This window comes from Phacochoerus africanus, chromosome 7 (genome assembly GCF_016906955.1).
Source record: "Phacochoerus africanus isolate WHEZ1 chromosome 7, ROS_Pafr_v1, whole genome shotgun sequence".
NCBI lineage: Eukaryota > Metazoa > Chordata > Mammalia > Artiodactyla > Suidae > Phacochoerus > Phacochoerus africanus.
In genome coordinates, this window is record NC_062550.1 from 5,960,960 (window position 1) to 5,980,256 (window position 19,297).

General features: G+C 47.8%; 1 protein-coding gene across 1 annotated transcript in view; it reads left to right on the forward strand.

Moving 5' to 3' along the window:
* Nucleotides 1-19,297, forward strand: part of ARFGAP3 (ADP ribosylation factor GTPase activating protein 3) — a 59,607-nt gene that overhangs the window by 8,549 nt on the left and 31,761 nt on the right. Inside the window, exons 3-6 of the mRNA XM_047786068.1 lie at nt 7,831-7,903; nt 10,579-10,710; nt 11,619-11,702; nt 15,188-15,275. Coding sequence (XP_047642024.1) covers nt 7,831-7,903; nt 10,579-10,710; nt 11,619-11,702; nt 15,188-15,275 — 377 coding nt within the window. The remainder of the gene's footprint in view (nt 1-7,830; nt 7,904-10,578; nt 10,711-11,618; nt 11,703-15,187; nt 15,276-19,297) is intronic.

Here is a 19,297-nt window from a genome sequence, read left to right on the forward strand (position 1 = left end):
CGGACCTGCCCCGCACGCTGCCAGTGTAAACCATTCCAGGAAACCGGGTGATTTTCTGCCGTGTTCCCCAGCCAAGGGCAGGGCTGACCCAGAGCCCGGTGAGGTCAGACAGCAGGGTCTGTTTGGGCTGTTGCAGCTTTAATCACTACCCTCTTGAAAGTTAGATAAATATAACTGTATGAATCACGATGCTTATAAATGATTCAGAAACAACTATTTGAGAAAAAAAAAAAATCACTCTCATATAGCCCGAGAGCAAGATAAAGCCAAGGATGATAAGGGTGCTAAGGATTTTTCCTTTTTGTTTAGAGGTGGAGGGCTACTCTTTAAACATTTTTTATTGATTAAAAAAAAATTATGAGTATTAGCTCCTCGGGGAAAAAAATCCTAACAGTCCCAGAGTATATAAAGTAGGGAAGTGAAAGGGAGTTCCCTGGTGGCCTTGTGGTTGAAGATCCATTGCTGTCACTGCTGTGGCGCGAGTTCAGTCCCTGGCCAGGAAGCTTAGGCATGTTGCGTGCAGGCACAGACCAAAACACAAGGAGGAAATGCGAGTCCCTGCTCTAGACCCCGTCCCATCCTCTCCGTCTCCCGCTGCCCGCCAGCCGTTCGCTTGCTGGGTGCTCACACACACGCAGTCCCATTTCCCAGACGTGGAGACATTAACAGTTTGGTATGGGTAGAGTGTTGATTGAAAAGGCACTGTTTGTTTGTTAAGTAGAATTTCAAGTCCACAGTTTTACAAAGGAAAACATTTACCAACTGTGGCTTTGGGAAGGGAAAAGGGAGAGGCAGATGAGGCGTCCGTGGAAACGGCAAGCTGCATTGGGAGCTGACTGTGGCTCCTGTCCCCCTGGCTCTTCTCCCTCTGGCTGGGTTTCCTCTCAAGTTCACTGCTAAGTATTTCATGAGCTGTGACAGGCGCAGGGAGTCTGGTCCTTGCATTGCTGTTGTTGGGCTGGGGGTAGGGACAGGCATAAATACTACCTAAATAAGAAGCTAGACGATAAAGAGATGGACTCAGAGCTTTGCGTCTACTTCTTTCTGGGGGTGGGGGGTGGGGGAGGGGTGACCATGCTTTCAGATTCCCAGGCCAGGGATCAAGCCTGAGCCCATAACATTGGCAGTACTGGATCCTTAACCCCCTGAGCCATCAGGAAACTCAACACTGTGTCTACTTGTGGTTGGAAAAATTGGGCAAGTTTAAAGGAGGAGGTAACACGTGCAGTGAACTTAGACGGTCTGGTGAGATTTTGATAACGGGGACAGGACAGGGCAAAAAGGAAGTCAGCTCTCAGGCTTTAAGAGCAGGTCGTGCCAGAGTTCTCTGGTGGCACAGTGGGTTATGGATCCGGAATGGTCACTGCAGCATCTTGGGTTGCTGCTGTGGCATGGGTTCAATCCCGGGCCCAGGAACTCCCTGGGGCTGCAGGCACAGCCAAAAAAAAAAAAAAAGAAAAGATAAAAGGAAAGAAAAAGTAGAGAAGGAGTTCCCTTGTGGCCTAGTGTGAACGATTCAGCATCATTGATGTGCTGAGGGTTCGAGCCCAGGCCTGGGAATGTCTACATGCTGCAGGCACAATAAAAAAGGAGAGGTAGGGAAGCGGGAAAAAGAAATATTTAGGAGCAAAGGAAAATCAGGAGAACTAAGATTCAAAGGGTGAGGTCAGGGGGTCCTTGGCAGCAGCTTGACTGACTGCCAGGCTGCGAGCTTAAACTTTACTCCTGAGGCCTTTAGGGGTGTATACAGGAAGGGGGGGCTGGTGGGGGGGCACAGCGGGTGCCCCAGAGATTCAGGAGGCAGTGCTGGGTGGGCCTTAGGAGCAAGGATGCTGCTGGGGGCCTGATCCGACGCCGTGCCTGCCCAGCTCTGGGTGTGCTCCTCACCTCCCTGTGTCTCAGGTTCCTGAAAGTGGAGATGAGAAGCCTTCTCCCCATCACAGGGCTTTGGGAGGAGTGAGCAAATGACCTCACAGGGAGCCTGGTGTGTGGTGAGCCCCCAGCAGGCTGACCATGATCAGATCTGAGGTATCTGGGTACCTGCTCAGTGGATGCAAGGGGAGAACATTTTATGATGTAAGCTTGGAAAGATAACACCTCTCATGACCTCATAGCAAGCAGTTAAGCCAGTTATAAACACACGGCTGCCCGGAAGCTGCTCCTGGGCTTGTCTGTAAGAGTCTAGATTAATGATGGTGTAATTGACTCCATTCAAAATTTTTTATTACATGATGACTTTCTCATGCTTATTTGTGAGATTCATTCTAATTTCAAAACTTTCCGAACACTTTAAGTTCTCTGTTTAGAAAAAAATACAGAGTATGGCAGCCGTTAGTGAAGCTAATTTATGCAATTTTTAAAGAGATTATGTCTTGACATATATAAGGTTTATCAAGGTTGTGGGAAACCTGTTTTTTCATTTACCTAATTGTTAATAGGAAACATTTTGGTTTTTTGTTTTTTCAAATAGAAATAAAATGTTTTCATAATTAAGAATATAACAAAAGCAATTAAAGGAACATTTGCTTAAAAAAGCTCCATTACAATATTCAGTTTTCTCAACTCAAGAGCCAAAAGGAGCTATTTTGTTAAACTGACACTAACTCTTTAACTTTTCTTACTTTCTTTGACTTACTTTTTTCACTCTCACAGACTCTCACTTTTCACCCTTCTCTTAATCTAAAGGTAAGAATCAACCTACAAGGGAGTTCCCATCGTGGCTCAGTGGAAACGAATCTGACTAGCATCCATGAGGACGGAGGTTCGATCCCTGGCCTCGCTCAGTGGGTTAAGGATCTGGCGTTGCCATGAGCTGTGGTGTAGGTTGCAGACGCAGCTGGGATCTGGTGTTGCTGTGGCTGTGGTGTAGCCTGGCAGCTACAGCTCTGATTTGACCCCTAGCCTGGGAACCTCCATATGCTGCAGGTGTAGCTCTAAAAAAAAAAAAAAAAAAAAAAAAAATCAACCTATAGATAGTTGGTTACCTCTTCCTGTAGAAATGAGAAATGATTAGCAATTCAGTTGACTCCTTAAGCTTGACTATATTCAGTCCATTATCATCAAAATTCAAAATTTCGAAATCTTATTTTGAAATTCCAGTGTTATGAGAGAGAGTCCCTTTCAGGTCAATTCAAGAACAATTTGTTCTTGTCTCCATTTCTAAGATGTATACAGACGTATTTGGCTATTTTTTTAAAAGATAGTTTAGGATTAAAAATCATAAAGCAGTAGTCCTCTTGTGGTGCGTCGGGTTAAGGACCCAGTGTTGTCACTGCAGCAGCTTGGGTCACTGCCATGGTGCAGGTTCAGTCCTGGCCTAGGAACTTCCACATGCCATGGGCTCAGCCAAAAAAAAAAAAAGGCAGATTACAAATCTGAGCACTTATAGCCTCACTTTTAGGACACTTAAAAATGTTTTGAGTCAGCCCACATTCAGATACCCATTATGTGCCTGTGCTAGAAGTTGAGAGACAAATGTGGGCCATCCCTGTCCTCTGGAGCTTGCTGCTTACAACACAGTGTGACAGAGTCACCACAATGATGACAGTGTGATAGTGACAGTAGTGGTAGTTAATGGTCATGACCATGATGAGGGTGATGGTGGTGATGGCGATGATGATGGTGAAGGTGGTGAGGGTGAGGGTGATAGTGATGATGGTGGTGGTGGTGATGTCAGGGGTGGTGATGACGGTGGTGATGATGATGATGATGGTGGTGGTGGTGGCGATGTTGAGGGTGATGTTGGTGACGGTGAGGGTGATAGTGATGATGGTGGTGGTGGTGGCGATGGTGAAGGTGGTGATGATGATGATGGTGGTGGTGGTGATGTTGAGGGTGATGTTGGTGACGGTGAGGGTGATAGTGATGATGGTGGTGGTGGTGATGATGGTGAAGGTGGTGATGATGATGATGATGGTGGTGGTGATGTTGAGGGTGATGTTGGTGACGGTGAGGGTGATAGTGATGATGGTGGTGGTGGTGATGATGGTGAAGGTGGTGATGATGATGGTGGTGGTGGCGATGTTGAGGGTGATGTTGGTGACGGTGAGGGTGATAGTGATGATGGTGGTGGTGGTGATGATGGTGAAGGTGGTGATGATGATGGTGGTGGTGGTGGCGATGTCAAGGGTGATGATAGTGATGTGTGAGGGTGATGATGATGATGGTGGTGGTGATGTCAGGGGTGGTGATGACGGTGGTGATGATGATGATGATGGTGGTGGTGGTGGCGATGTTGAGGGTGATGTTGGTGACGGTGAGGGTGATAGTGATGATGGTGGTGGTGGTGGCGATGGTGAAGGTGGTGATGATGATGATGGTGGTGGTGGTGATGTTGAGGGTGATGTTGGTGACGGTGAGGGTGATAGTGATGATGGTGGTGGTGGTGATGATGGTGAAGGTGGTGATGATGATGATGATGGTGGTGGTGATGTTGAGGGTGATGTTGGTGACGGTGAGGGTGATAGTGATGATGGTGGTGGTGGTGATGATGGTGAAGGTGGTGATGATGATGGTGGTGGTGGCGATGTTGAGGGTGATGTTGGTGACGGTGAGGGTGATAGTGATGATGGTGGTGGTGGTGATGATGGTGAAGGTGGTGATGATGATGGTGGTGGTGGCGATGTTGAGGGTGATGTTGGTGACGGTGAGGGTGATAGTGATGATGGTGGTGGTGGTGATGATGGTGAAGGTGGTGATGATGATGGTGGTGGTGGCGATGTTGAGGGTGATGTTGGTGACGGTGAGGGTGATAGTGATGATGGTGGTGGTGGTGATGATGGTGAAGGTGGTGATGATGATGGTGGTGGTGGGCGATGTTGAGGGTGATGTTGGTGACGGTGAGGGTGATAGTGATGATGGTGGTGGTGGTGATGATGGTGAAGGTGGTGATGATGATGGTGGTGGTGGTGGCGATGTCAAGGGTGATGATAGTGATGTGTGAGGGTGATGATGATGATGGTGGTGGTGATGTCAGGGGTGGTGATGACGGTGGTGATGATGATGATGGTGGTGGTGGTGGCGATGTTGAGGGTGATGTTGGTGACGGTGAGGGTGATAGTGATGATGGTGGTGGTGGTGGCGATGGTGAAGGTGGTGATGATGATGGTGGTGGTGGCGATGTTGAGGGTGATGTTGGTGACGGTGAGGGTGATAGTGATGATGGTGGTGGTGGTGATGATGGTGAAGGTGGTGATGATGATGGTGGTGGTGGCGATGTTGAGGGTGATGTTGGTGACGGTGAGGGTGATAGTGATGATGGTGGTGGTGGTGATGATGGTGAAGGTGGTGATGATGATGGTGGTGGTGGTGGCGATGTCAAGGGTGATGATAGTGATGTGTGAGGGTGATGATGATGATGGTGGTGGTGATGTCAGGGGTGGTGATGACGGTGGTGATGATGATGATGATGGTGGTGGTGGTGGCGATGTTGAGGGTGATGTTGGTGACGGTGAGGGTGATAGTGATGATGGTGGTGGTGGTGATGATGGTGAAGGTGGTGGTGGTGATGTTGAGGGTGATAGTGAGGGTGAGGGTGATGATGATGATGGTGGTGGTGGTGATGTCAAGGGTGATGATGGTGATGTGTGAGGGTGATGATGACAATAGGATGATGATAATGTCGAAGGTGATGATGACGATGGTGATGACAGTAATGTTGAGGGTGGTGATGATGATGATGACAGTGGTGATGTTGAGGGTGATGAGGAGAGTGATGTTGAGGGTGAAGGTGGTGATGACGGTGGTGGTGCTGAGGGTGAGGGTGATGATGACGGTGGGGATGATGATGGTGAAGGTGGTGATGATGATGATGGTGGTGCTGATGTCAAGGGTGATGATGGTGATGTTGAGAGTGATGATCAGCTGGTGGTGATGTTGAGGGTGATGTTGAGGGTGAAGGTGATGTTGAGGGTGAAGGTGATGATGGTGGTGGTGGTGATGGTGGTGAAGGTGATGTCGAAGGTGATGATGAGGGTGATGATGATGACATTGAGGGTGATGATGAGAAGCTGGTGGTGAGGTTGAGGGTGATGGTGAGGGTGAGGGTGAGGGTGATGCTGATGCTGATGATGGTGGTGGTGAGAATTTTAGACATGATATTTACCATGGCTACACACCTTTCAGAGATTGGCTTATTCAGTTTCTCTAAGAGGAAACTAGATGATACTGTAGTTGTCCTACTTTATAGATGAGGAGAGTAAGGTGAGAGAGGTTAAGTAATTTCTCCAAGGCCACCCAGCTTAGTGAGGGCAGAACTGAGATTTGTGCTCTCGGTCTGTCTCCAGAGACGATGCTGTTGACTCTGCCACTCTGTGACCCCACCTGGGGGATTCATGCAAGTGTGAGGACTAAGCAGGATCTTTCAGAGAAGAGATTTCATTGATTCCTTGCTTGGTAATCAAATTCTAAAAAGAGTTTTTTTGTCTGCTTCTTATAAAGTATGGTTTAATTTTTACTTTTTATATGCTACGTGAAGTGGATTTGTCCCATGTATATGTCACAATAATATCTATTAGTTTTTTTGTTGTTGTTGGGTTTTTGGGTTTTTTTGTTTTTTTTTGTTTTTTGGTCTTTTTAGGGCCACACCTGTAGCATATGGAAGTTCCCAGGCTAGGGGAGCTGTAGCCGCCGGCCTACACCAGAGCCACAGCAACGCCGCATCTGTTACGTACACCACTGCTCACGGCAACGCCGGGTCCTTAACCCACTGAGCAAGGCCAGGGATCCAACCCGCCTCCTCATGGATGCTAGTCATTCGTTTCCGCTGAGCCATGACGGAACCTTCTGTGCACTAGTATTATTTTTAATCTTAAGGTAGCCGTTGGCTTCAAAATAACATCCTAACATTTATAAAACTTGAACGATACCAGTAGGCAGAGAGAGTAAAGAAATAGGGAAGGCAGCATAAAAGGACATTTTTGGTAAATCTGAAGGTCCTTTTTTCTACCTTCTCCATTTTAAAGGGTTTTCCACCTGTTTCCATTTACAAGTGTCCACATTCCTTTCCGCTTCGGGTGGGACGACTGTTGTCAAATGTGGGAAAAGCATTTTGCTCATATCTATGGAAGCAATAGAAATATTTCTAACATCGTTTGGCTGTCATATCTCGCTTTACAGTGACCTCCTGTTGAGTTTTTGTTATTGGGGACTGTAATTATTGCCTTTACCATGCTCTGATTTGGCCTTAGATTACGGAGAAGTGAGGCATGAGCTGTGGTGGGATAGGAAGCACTTTTCACTTCAGCAGCATTAAATCCTGAATTTTCTCCCCTCCCGGATGATGGAGTTGTTAGGTGGGTCCCTCCACTCGATGATAAGATGTGAGCATCCTCCTGGGCCCTGCTGGGGGTCAAACTGGACAAGTAGCCGACCTGAAAAAAATCCGAACAGTACGTCTGTTTTGAGTCCAGACCCATGACCAAATTGCAGATCACAGCCCATTAAAGATGCTGGGTGAGGAGCCGACCTTGCTCCAGCAGCCCCAGGAAGCTTGTCATGTCCCTGTGCCCCGGAGGAGATGGCTGGCTGGAGTCCAGCAGCAGAAGTGCTGCTGCCTGGCGTGGCCTGCCTGTGGCCAGGCGTGGAGGAGAGCAGGAGGTCGGGGGCCATCGGAGCCTTGGCTTCTAGGAAGGGGCAGAGGGGCCAGGAGCGGCTCTTACCCACTGTCACAAACCCCGGGGTCCCACCATCCTGGAAGCACGGGTCACCGTTAACACAAACTTTGAATTCCCCAGGATCCCGAAGATCAAGGAAATCTTACGCTCAAAAGTTTAGTGGCTTAATTCTAGGGACGCAAACGTACTAACATTGAAGAGTATTCTCTCCCTTTAGATCTACAGAGCTGGATTCCAACTGGTCTTGGTTTCAGTTGCGATGCATGCAAGTTGGAGGAAATGCCAGTGCAGTAAGTTCTGCTGTTTTCCTTCTTGTGTAAATGTGTGTTGCCCTAGTCTCCATGTGAGAGTTTGGGAGGCCTGTTGGGCAGCGGGAGGACAGGACGGGCTGAGAAGCTGGACGACCCAGCTGGCTTGTTTATCCAAAAATCTACCGAAAACTTAATAAACACGAAGCTCTGGGCTAGGATACAGCGACAGACAAGACAAACGAAACCCCTCCCCTCCAGGCGGAGACAGAGGGCCGTTAAAGACACGAATAAACAAGAAAGTAACAGGTGGGGATAACTGCTTTTGACGAAAATTAAAACAGGAAGCGACGATGTAGAGAAACCGGGAGGCTTTATGACAACACCGTTTTTTAGTGTCCCGGGGTGACGTTTGTACTCGGAATGGAATGCCTCTAGCTGCTTTTATCTGAATTTTATTCATTAAATCTGTACGTTAAAACACATGTTTTCCGCATCCTCAAATCCAGTATGTGAAGATCATGTATCAATTTATAAACTTAGTGATTTCTGCGTAAAAATTGTTCACGTGTTCATGAGTAGATAATTTTAAAAGGGCAAATTTCCTTAACCTCATTTACAGACTTAGCTAAGGATCCTCGGACATTTTAAACTTCATTTATGAACTCAGTATATCTGGTTTCTAAAACACTAAACTGGCAGCCTTACAAATCTAGCCAGCAAAATCACCCTTTATATAAAGTACCATTATATATGCCAAAATGGCATAGATGGAGTGAATCGAATTCGCTTAGACATGCCATTAAACATTCAGCGTATAAGAAATCAAATTTGTATACATTTCAAACAAAAATATGTATAGCATCAATTGACTATTTCAAATTAAAATTATGAATCTAAAATAGTAGTTTTTAAAATACCAGATTCGGGAAGTGCTGTTATGACACAGCGGAAACGAATCCAACTAGTAACCATGAGGGTGTGGGTTCGATCCCCGGTCTCGCCCAGTGGGTCGGTGATCTGGCGTTGCCACGAGATGTGGTGTAGGTCACTGACACGGCTAAGATCCCGTGGTGCTGTCTGAGGCGTAGGCTGGCAGCTGCAGCTCCAATTCATCCCCTAGCCAGGGAACCTTCATATGCCACCGGTGCAGCCCTAAAAAGACAGTAAATAAATAAATAAATAAATAAAATAACGTTAAAATAAAATAAAATACCAGATTCCCTTGGATCAGTGTGTCTCAGCCTTTTGTCGTTATTCCCTAAGCAGAACAATTAATGTTAGCTTATTTTAAATTTACACTAGATTTAGTGTGAGAAATTAAATACTAAGGAATCTGATTTTTTTCAGGTAGGGGTGAAGTTTGGAAGGCTACAAACCATTGTAATAACTAAATTTTGTGGGTTTTTTTCACTTTCCAAGAAACAGTTTTTGCCCCATTGAGACTGCATGCCTTAAGTATTTTAGACATGTTAACAGGAAGCCATGCCCGTGGTCAGTCTGTCCACAGACTTGCTCCTCAGCTCAGTCCTGTGGGTCTGGTTGTATCTGCCCTCACTCCTAAGCCCTCCTGAGGTTGCAGAGTCCCCCGCGCCACTGCCGAGAACTGCTTTCTCATCTCAGCCAGCGGAGGAGGCGGGAACGGGGTGGGGAAGGGTCCGTCAGGGGTGGTTCAGCTCAGGCAGTGGAACTGAAAGTGTCCTGCTTGGGGTTGAACGCCAGCCCTGCCCCTGGCTTAGCTGTGTGACGCTGGGCAGGTTGTTGAACCTCTCTGCTTCCGTTTTCCCATCTGTAAGCAGGGACTGTCTGAAAGTGTTAGTATGAGGCTTTGAGGGAGTGGTACCCACAAAGAACTCAGACAGGGTCTGGTCCACGGGGGTGCTCAGGCCATTATTCATCCAATTGGGTTGATAAAAGGCTTGCTCACACCTGCTTTAATGAAGTGTGAATACTATATATATATATATTTTTTTGTCTTTTTGCCTTTCTAGGGCCGCACCCGTGGCATATGGAGGTGCCCAGGCTAGGGGTCGAATCAGAGCTGTGTAGCCACTGGCCTTCGCCAGAGCCACAGCAACACGGGATCCAAGCCATGTCTGCAACTTACACCACAGCTCACGGCAACGCCGGATCCTTAACCCACTGAGCAATAATGAAGCATGAATGCTATAACTCAGGCCTATACATAGATCCTTCCGAGGTGGTTGAAAGCAGTGTCCTCTAGTTGTCTGAGCATCTGTCTTATCGCCTTGCCTATGTGTGATCTCTGCTGAGAAAGAAACAGTGCCAAACAAGGTGAGGGCTAGCGTGGCTCTAACCCAGTTGTCAAAACCTCCAATGTAGTGGAGTCCAAGTTGAAGCAGATTCCTTGAGTTAGTTAGGTCCTTTTAGGTCCTGAGTGGAAAGCATCTCCCAAAATAGCATTCAGGATGATGGAGGTGGTTTAGTGGAAAAAGGAAGGGCCAGTTATTTCATTTTTTATTGCATTTTGTAGTGCAACTCTCATGGCCACTTTTCCAAAAATAGTAATGATATGTCTGTGGAAGATATTACCCCTTTTACAAGGGAAAATCTATTTTAAAAGTGTTCATGGTTTAAAGTATTTTGGTTTTCCCCATATTTTCAAAAAAATCTTTCGTAGCATGCCATAAGCGTTTTGATCGCCACGTTAGATTGCGTGCAGTGTCGCCGTTAACCCACGAATTTTTCCTCTGCAGTCTTCCTTTTTCCATCAACACGGATGTGCCACCAACGACACCAATGCCAAGTACAACAGTCGTGCTGCCCAGCTCTATAGGGAGAAGATCAAGTCCCTGGCCTCCCAGGCAACCAGGAAGCACGGCACGGACGTGAGCACCGCGGGACTGAGCCCTGGGGGGTCTCCTTCAGACGGACATTGGTTTCAGTAGAAAAAGTGGCTTTTTGTCCTGAGCAGTAACTCTTTCTAGCCAGATTCTCTTACCAGGAAACAATGTCTAGTGGATTCTCGTTATTCACGGGCATATGCTCGCCCTTCACGGGCCCTGCTCGATAAGGTGGCTGAGAGCACTGAATGTGAGGGGGCTGAGGCATCACCCCTGGGGGTACAGGGCTGGTCCCCAGAGCTTCTGGGCACACTTTTGTCAGCTGCTCAAGACTGGCCCTCCTTACACGTGTTTCTGTGTAAAGACTCCTTACGTAGGATATACTGTGGACCCATCAAAGCTAGCTCCTCCCAGCCCTGTGCTGGGGGCCGCTTTGAACAGTGAGTTCACCACCAAGAAGCGCAAAAATCTGGAAAGCACTTCACCAAATAGACTGGGAAAAGGACACGTGTCCACAGCAGGAGCCAAAACAGGGAGGCAGCGTGTCGCCTTGTTCAGCCTCAGCTGGGAATGTGCCCCTCAGGCCACAGATGCTCTGTGGCTCTGCTCGCGCCCACGCAGATTTGGGGTTAAAAGGAACGTGTAGCGAGTAGGCACATTCGCAGACAGAGTCCACAGGGAGGTTTGGCTGCACTTGGGAACCTGCTCTTAGACGTCAGGTCCTTGATCTTCCCTTGGCAGAGAAGGCTTGGGAGCTGGTGTTTTGTCTTCCACCAGGTCTGGCTGCACAGCTCCGGGATGGATACACTGCAAAAACGTGCTCAGGGGCCCTGTGTGGGCCTGTTACTGACCTTACGCCCTCTTCAGCAGTGAAGAGTATTAAACAAAACCCTTTAGGGCCAGGTGGGGCTGGGTGGGATGCTGAGCGGTGTGTATGCGTGTTTTTGTTCCAGCTGTGGCTTGATAGCTGTGTGGTTCCGCCTTCGTCCCCTCCACCAAAGGAAGAAGATTTTTTTGCGTCTCATGCTTCTCCTGAGGTATGTGTTACACTCTACATAAATCCGAAGCATGCTTCTCAGACACAAATAAAGTTGTGAAGTTCTAAGGGGCATATACGTAAAATGTTCCGGTTAAGATACAGGCAAAGCTGCTGTAACAAACAGCCCTGAAATATAGTCCCTTAAGGCAGAAATTAACTTCCCATCCGCAGGTCAGAGGTGGGCTGGCCAGGGTTGACCAAGATTTTGTTTCGCTTTCTTCATCCTGTGGGCTCCATCTCAGGGTCCAGAGGGGCTGCCTCAGCTCGTGACCTCTCCCAGCCCACAGAGAGCAAGTGTCTCCTCCCGGGACCTCCTAGAGGTAGCACACGCCACTTCTGCTCACATCCCGCCTGCTGGGATTTAGTCCCGCGTCCTAAACTGCGCTTCCCGGGAGGCTGAGAGAGGCTGACTAGTGGTCTGTCCCAGTGCGAGGCAGAGCTTCAGAACCCACAAGAATGAGGCGGTCTTTTTTAAACACAGATTTTAGGAGCTCCCATTGTGGCACAGTGGTAACTAATGCAACCAGTATCCACGAGGATGTGGGTTCAATCCCTGGCCGTGCTCAGGGGTTTAAGAATCTGGTGTTGTCATGAGCTGTGTGTAGGTCGCAGACATGGCTTGGATCTGTGTTGCTGTGGCTGTGGTGTCTGCCGGCAGCTGCAGCTCTGATTGGGAACTTTGATGTGCCGCAGGAGCGGCCCTAAAAAGACAAAATAAATAAATACACACAGATTTTAAAAGGAGTCTGAATCTCATTGCCCCTATTTAGCTGTATACATAGAACATGTCTCAGGGCTGTTGTGAGAATGAAATGAGTTCATGCAGATAAAAGTAACTGGGACTCAGTGCAGAGGAAGCTTTCAACCAGCGCTGTTTTGTTAGCCTCATCTTTGAGGTCTGATAACAGCAGTAACAATAAGCCACGCTCCTTTTGGATTTTCCCCAAATTGCTTAGATCAGGGAACATGAGGCCTGCGAAGCCTAAAACACTTACTAACCCGTCCTTGAAGGAAGACTTTGTGACCCCAGCTGAAAGCCTCAGGTGTTCTGTTACCTGCCCTGCCTCCTCCAGTCTGTTGCGGGGGGGTCGGCGGGGGGGCGCACACTGTTTGCCTTAACTGCTACTCTGTCCTTCTTTAATTTTCAAGGAAAAATTATCTAATGTTGTATAAATTGCCAAACCTTGGGTTTTGTTTTTTTTTTAACTGTTATAACTTGCACATTATGTACGTGGTATCATTGACATAACCAATAGTTATCAAAAAGACGAGACCAGAAAACGAGAAAAGGTAAGGTGTTGTGTTGTAATCCGTTGCTGTCGTTTAATGTAGAAGGAAATACAGACTATCCATGATTAGTAGCTGAGAGATGTTAGGAATAGAAATGATGGGCTAAAAGGAGGAGAGATAGGCACAGTTTAGTGTGGATTAGAGTTGGAGATATTGGTACGAATTCACGTTTGCTTTAGTACGTATCTGTAGGTGTGCACGCACACACACACACACACACCATACACACAATGCATGAATGAATTCATGTTTCCTGGTATGAATTCATGTTTAGTATGTAGGTATATATATACACACACACATACACACACGATGAAGAACTGACTATAGAAACTAATCATAGATAGGTGTGTACATGAGGTCAGTACACACATAGGTGTGTTCCCTAGCTCTGTCCACCGAGAGGCCTGGAGACAGTGACACCCCAGTATAACAGGCACACCCAGCTCACGCATGTTGGCTTCTAAATACCATCCTCCAGTAAAAAGAACCATGGCTACCTTTGGAGAGATGGCAGTTTCTAGGTCTAGGGCTGGGGGGCAGATGAGCCTAGAGCATCTTGCAGTGCTAGCAAGTAAGAAAGTGCTAGAAAGTAAGAAGGTGCTAGAAGGCCAGGGGATGGATGAGGTGGTCTAAAGGGCTCAGGCACTAACCCGATAGGGTCCCCGTGGTCCGAGCTGGAACAGTCTGAGCAACAAAATACATAATGACAGATTTGGACTATACTCCAAAGAATAAAGTAATATCTGTGAGTCCATTGGAGTTTCCTTGTGGCGCAGCCATTTAAGGATCCAGCGTTGTCACTGCAGCGGCTGGGGTCACTGCTGTGGCATGGGTTCGATCCCTGACCCAGAAACTTCCATATGCCGAGGGTGTGGCCAAAAAAATATATATGTATATATCCATGAGACCATACCGATATACACAGAGGATTGAAATAAATGGGGACAAGGGACAGTCTTCCTCGCAGAGACATTCCGAATCGCAGGTGTGCCGAGCTCAAGCCCCGCCCCTTGCATGTGGGCTGGGCTTAGTGACTCGCTTCCCAAGTCACCAGAGGCCAGGAAGGGGGAAGGGAACTTCACAGGGAGGAGACCTTGGGGCGAAGGCTGGCCTCGCCGGGGCTCAGCCGTGTTGCCTGAGGCCGGGGGAAGGCACTGCGGGGCTCTGCCGCTCTTCGCCCAGCCTAGTCTCGCCACGGGAAAACATCACAGACCCAGATGAGGGGCCTTCTGCCACACACCCGCTCAGCACCCTTCCCGAGTTCCAAGGGCCCGAAAAACCAGGAAGGAAGGACCGAGGAGACGTGACGAATGCGGTGCGGGGACCCGGGACAGCAGAGAGACCCTGGTGGGACGAACTGGTGAAATCCAAATAAAGTCTGGACTTGGCTCAGAATGTACCAGGGATGAGATCCCGCTGTACAGCCAGGGACCTCGAGCGAGTCACTCGTGACGGAACGTGATGGAGGATAGTGTGAGAAAGACAGTATACATATGTATGTATATCAGGGTCACTTTGCTGTACAGCAGAAATTGAAAGAACAATATCAATCAACTGTAACAAAAAATGAAAACCTTAAAAAACAGAAGACTGTACCAGTGATGATTCTTTGTTTTGACAAATGCACCCTGGGCATTTTAACCTTGGAGGAAGCTGGGCGAAGAGTATATGCAGGAGTTCCCGTTGTGGTGCAGCGGAAAGAATCTGACTAGGAACTGTGAGGCTGTGGGTTCGATCCCTGGCCTTGCTCAATGGGTTAAGGATCCAGCATTGCCGTGAGCTGCAGTTTAAGGTCACAGACGCGGCTCAGATCCTGCATTGCTCTGGTTGTGGTGTAGGCCGGCAGCTGCAGCTCGGATTCGACCCCTAGCTTAGGAACTTCCACATGCCACATGTGCAGCCCTAAGAAGAAAAAACAAAACAGAGACTTAAGAATAGATATGTTTTGGAGTTCCCTGGTGGCGCAGTGGGTTAAGGATCCAGTGTAGTCCCTGCCCTGATAACTTTTGCAGGCGGCGAGCATAGTCCCCCCTCCAAAAAAGAACAGGCATGTTTTAATAGTATCCTCCTTCCCACTAATCCAGGCACTCAGAAGGTGACTCTCTAAGTTACTAGGTTTTCCCCTGTTTTTATTTGTTTTTTGTGACTTTTCTTTCCTTGCTGCTAATGACTTTTCTCGCCTTGCTTCAGGGGAGCGGCCCAGGCTGGGCATCGGCTCCGCCAGAACCGTCTTCTTTAACATCGAGGAACATGGACACCCCTCCAGCCAACAGCGAAGGTAGATCCCCCAGCGCTGCCCTGAGGGTCCCTGGCGTCTGTGGCGTTATTGGAAAAGATTTCCTGGGGTTCCCGTCGTGGCGCAGTGGTTAACGAATCCGACTAGGAACCATGAGGTTGCGGGTTCGGTCCCTGCCCTTGCTCAGTGGGTTAAGGACCCGGCATTGCCGTGAGCTGTGGTGTAGGTCGCAGACGCAGCTCGGATCCTGCGTTGCTGTGGCTCTGGCGTAGGTCGGTGGCTACAGCTCTGATTCAACCCCTAGCCTGGGAACCTCTGTATGCCGAGGGAGCGGCCCCCCAAAAGGCAAAAAGACAAAAAAAAAAAAAAAAGATTTCCCACCAGTGTCTTTTTTCCCCAGTTATCAAGTAGGGAAAAAAGGTTACAGATCGTGGAGTATGATCTCCTTTTTATAAAAAACAGAGCCGAAATCACACACACAGTTAACACCAAATTGTTCACTAGCGAATGCAATTACTGAGGATTTTTATTTTCAACTTGACACAGTTTTGAAGTGACAGAACTTTTATAATGAGAATATGTTACTTTTATAATCAGAAAAACAGATTTCAATTTAAAAAACCATCTAGGGAGTTCCTGTTGTGGCGCAGTGGACATGAATCCGACTAGTAATGATGAGATTGTGGGTTCGATCCCTGGCCTTGCTCAGTGGGTTAAGGATCCAGCGTTGCTGTGAGCTGTGGTATAGGTTGCAGATGCGTCTCCAATCCTGCATTGTTGTGGCTGTGGTGTAGGCCAGCAGCTGTAGCTCCAATTCGACCTCTAGCCTGGGAACTTCCATATGCTGTGGGTGTGGCCCTAAAAAACAAAAATAAAATAAAATTTAAAACTATTCTGTACAGAGATGATATCTAATGTTTAACATCTGGGATTCTAGAATTATAGGATTATATTTATTATAAATATACTTACATCAGTGGGATCAGGAATCAACATTTTCTGTTTTAAAACCGAGCATTTTTTGCTAGCCAGGGTGTTCGCATAAATTAAAAAATAATAATAGTGGAGTTCCCTTCGTGTCTCAGTGGTCGGTGAATCCGACTAAGAACCATGAGGTTGCAGGTTTGATCCCTGGCCTCGCTCAGTGGGTCGAGGATCCAGCGTTGCCATGAGCTGTGGTGTAGGTCGCAGACACGGCTCGGATCTGGCATTACTGTGGCTCTGGTGTAGGCTGGAGGCTATAGCTCTGATTAGACCCCTGGCCTGGAAACCTCCACATGCCGCGGGAGTGGCCCTAGAAAAGCCAAAAAGCCAAACAAACAAACAAAAAAGGTAGTGTGCAAGAGTTCCCTTGTGGTGCAGCAAGTTCAGGATCTGATGTTGTCACTGCAGTGGTTCGAATCGCCACTGTGGCTTGGGTTCAGTCCTGGTCCAGGAACTTTCACGTGCCATAGGCAAGGGGAAAAAAAAAAAAGTAATAATAATAACATTGGACAACTGAGCGGCCAACTCCTAGAGCATGGGACCCTTGGAGGTGATGGCTTATGGGAGTTGGGCCTGGAACTGCTTTAAGGAACTTAGTGTAGCAGGAAGGACTAAAGAGTCACCGCCTTAAGACTGGGTGACGGTATGAGAAGCTTCCTGGCAAGGATTTCGCGAGAAGGTTGAGAGTACATGGCATTTATCATGTAAAGGGTGCTGGAAGTGAGAGTCCTTCAGCTCTTGGGAGACTGGAATCAGGGAGTGCGTCGTAAAGAAAAGAGGTCACTTCGCTTGTGTTGAATTGCCTGTTTAAGTAATCCCATTTGTGGGGGTGTCTGAGATTCCATCAGAGGGATTTAAGGATGCCTGCTTTTCATCACAGGTCTAAGAATAGGCCCATTAGTGAGTCAGGACAGGAACAGCATGTATCCTGGAGAAGAGTGAATAATGTGGACATGTTACCTAGCGTTTTGGAAAATGTGATAAAACAAAGCAGAATTCGGAGTTCCCGTCATGGCGCAGTGATTAACGAATCCGACTAGGAACCATGAGGTTGCGGGTTCGGTCCCTGCCCTTGCTCAGTGGGTTAACAATCCGGCGTTGCCGTGAGCTGTGGTGTAGGTTGCAGACTCAGCTCGGATCCCGCATTGCTGTGGCTGTGGCGTAGGCCGGTGGCTACAGCTCCAATTCGACCCCTAGCCTGGGAACCTCCATGTGCCACGGGAGCAGCCCAAGAAGTGGCAAAAAGACAAAAAGAAAAAAAAAGCAGAATTCCTTCTTTACTCTTTATACCAAACTAAATTCAGGTGGGGCATTCCCCTTGTGGCACAGTAGAAACGAATCCGACTAGGATCCATGAAGTTGCGGGTTCGATCCCTGGCCTTGCTCAGTGGGTTAAGGATCCAGTGTTGCTGTGAGCCATGGTGTAGGTTGCAGACAAGGCTCGGATCCTGCGTTGCTGTGGCTGTGGTGTGGGCTGGCAACTGCAGCTCCGATCCTACCCCTAGCCTGGGAACTTCCATATGCCTCGGGTGTGGCCCTAAAAAGCTAAATTAATTAATTAATTAATTCAGGTAGGTTGAAGATTTGAATATAAAGCACAAAACTATGCAGGTACTAGAAGAAACATGGGTGGGGCTTTTCTGTCACCCTTTATGCACATTCAAGATAAATTATTAATCCGACTTCTAGAAATGCAGCATTTCTGTTCTGAAGAAGTGCTTCAAAGACAAATGGTCAACATCTGCATTTCACGTATAGACAGAAAGCTCGTTTCCTTAATATGCAAAGAACCCTGACATGGCTGGTTTTCATATGATTTGTAACCTGTGATTCCCCCCCCCGCCACACACATTTCTTCCCCTTTTTTGGCTGCACCTGGGCCAGGGATCAAACCCCCACCACTGCAGTGACCTGACCCACAGCAGTAACAACACCAGATCCTTAACCTAGGCCGCCAGGGAACTCCCCCACATGTCTTCTTTTTGCACGTGACCCTGAATGCCTACAGAGAAGCCACTTCCACATCTAAGCGGCACTGAGCTGTGATTGCTCAGACTCGGGCCCCACCGCAGCCACCCTGCCCCGGGTCCTTCCCTGTCTGCCTTCAGTTTTGCTTGCAACTTCACCTCTGATCGTCACGTGGCCACCTCCTTACTGGGGTCTCAGCTTGAAGTCCACTTGTCAGAGAGGCCGTGTCTCACCAGCAAGCGCTCACCGTCACGGTCATGTTTGTGGGTGTTGTCTCCCTCTTGGCCCAGCGCGTCTCAGTTCTGGGGTCACCATGTCCGTTAGCAGGCGTGCCCCTTGTGTCCCTTCACTAGGCTGAGAGCCCTTCTAAAGAAAGATTCCTTCTTCTTTTTCTTTTCTTTTCTTTTTTTTAATTTTATGGCCATGCCTGTGGCATATGGAAGTTCCCAGGCTAAGGATCAAATCCACCCCACAGCAGTGACCTGAGCCACTGCAAGGACAGTGCCAGATCCTTGACCCATTGCACTGCAAGGGAAATCCAGAGAGATTCTTTCCTTCTTTCTTTCTAAAGTTTTTATTACAGTTGATTTACAATGTTCTGTCAATTTCTGCTGTATAGCAAAATGACCCAGTTTTATATGTATATATATACACATTCTTTTCCTTAAAATATCTTCCATCGCAAGTGATTGAATATAGTTCCCTGTGCTGTACAGGAGGGCCTCATTGCTTTATCACATCCTAAATGTAATAGTTGGCATCTGCCAAACCCCAACTCCCAGTCCATCCCACTCCCTCCCCCTCCCCCTTGGCAAACTCAAAGTCTGTTCTCCACGTCCATGCGTTTGTTTCTGTTTTGTAGAAAGGTTCATTTGTGCCATATTTTAGATTCCCCATAAAAGTGATGTCATTTGGTATTTGTCTTAGGAGAGATTCTTTCTTAAAATAAGGATTCTACCTGCTGTTGATCAGTTTGTCGTTACTCAGAGGAGAGAAGAGAAAAGGTAATTCTGACTAAACAGCCTCCTGACTAACACAGAGAAAAGGTGGGCTTTGTACCTTCAGGAACTACAGGTGGTGGTTTGGGTGTTGATACAAAATATCTTCTGAGA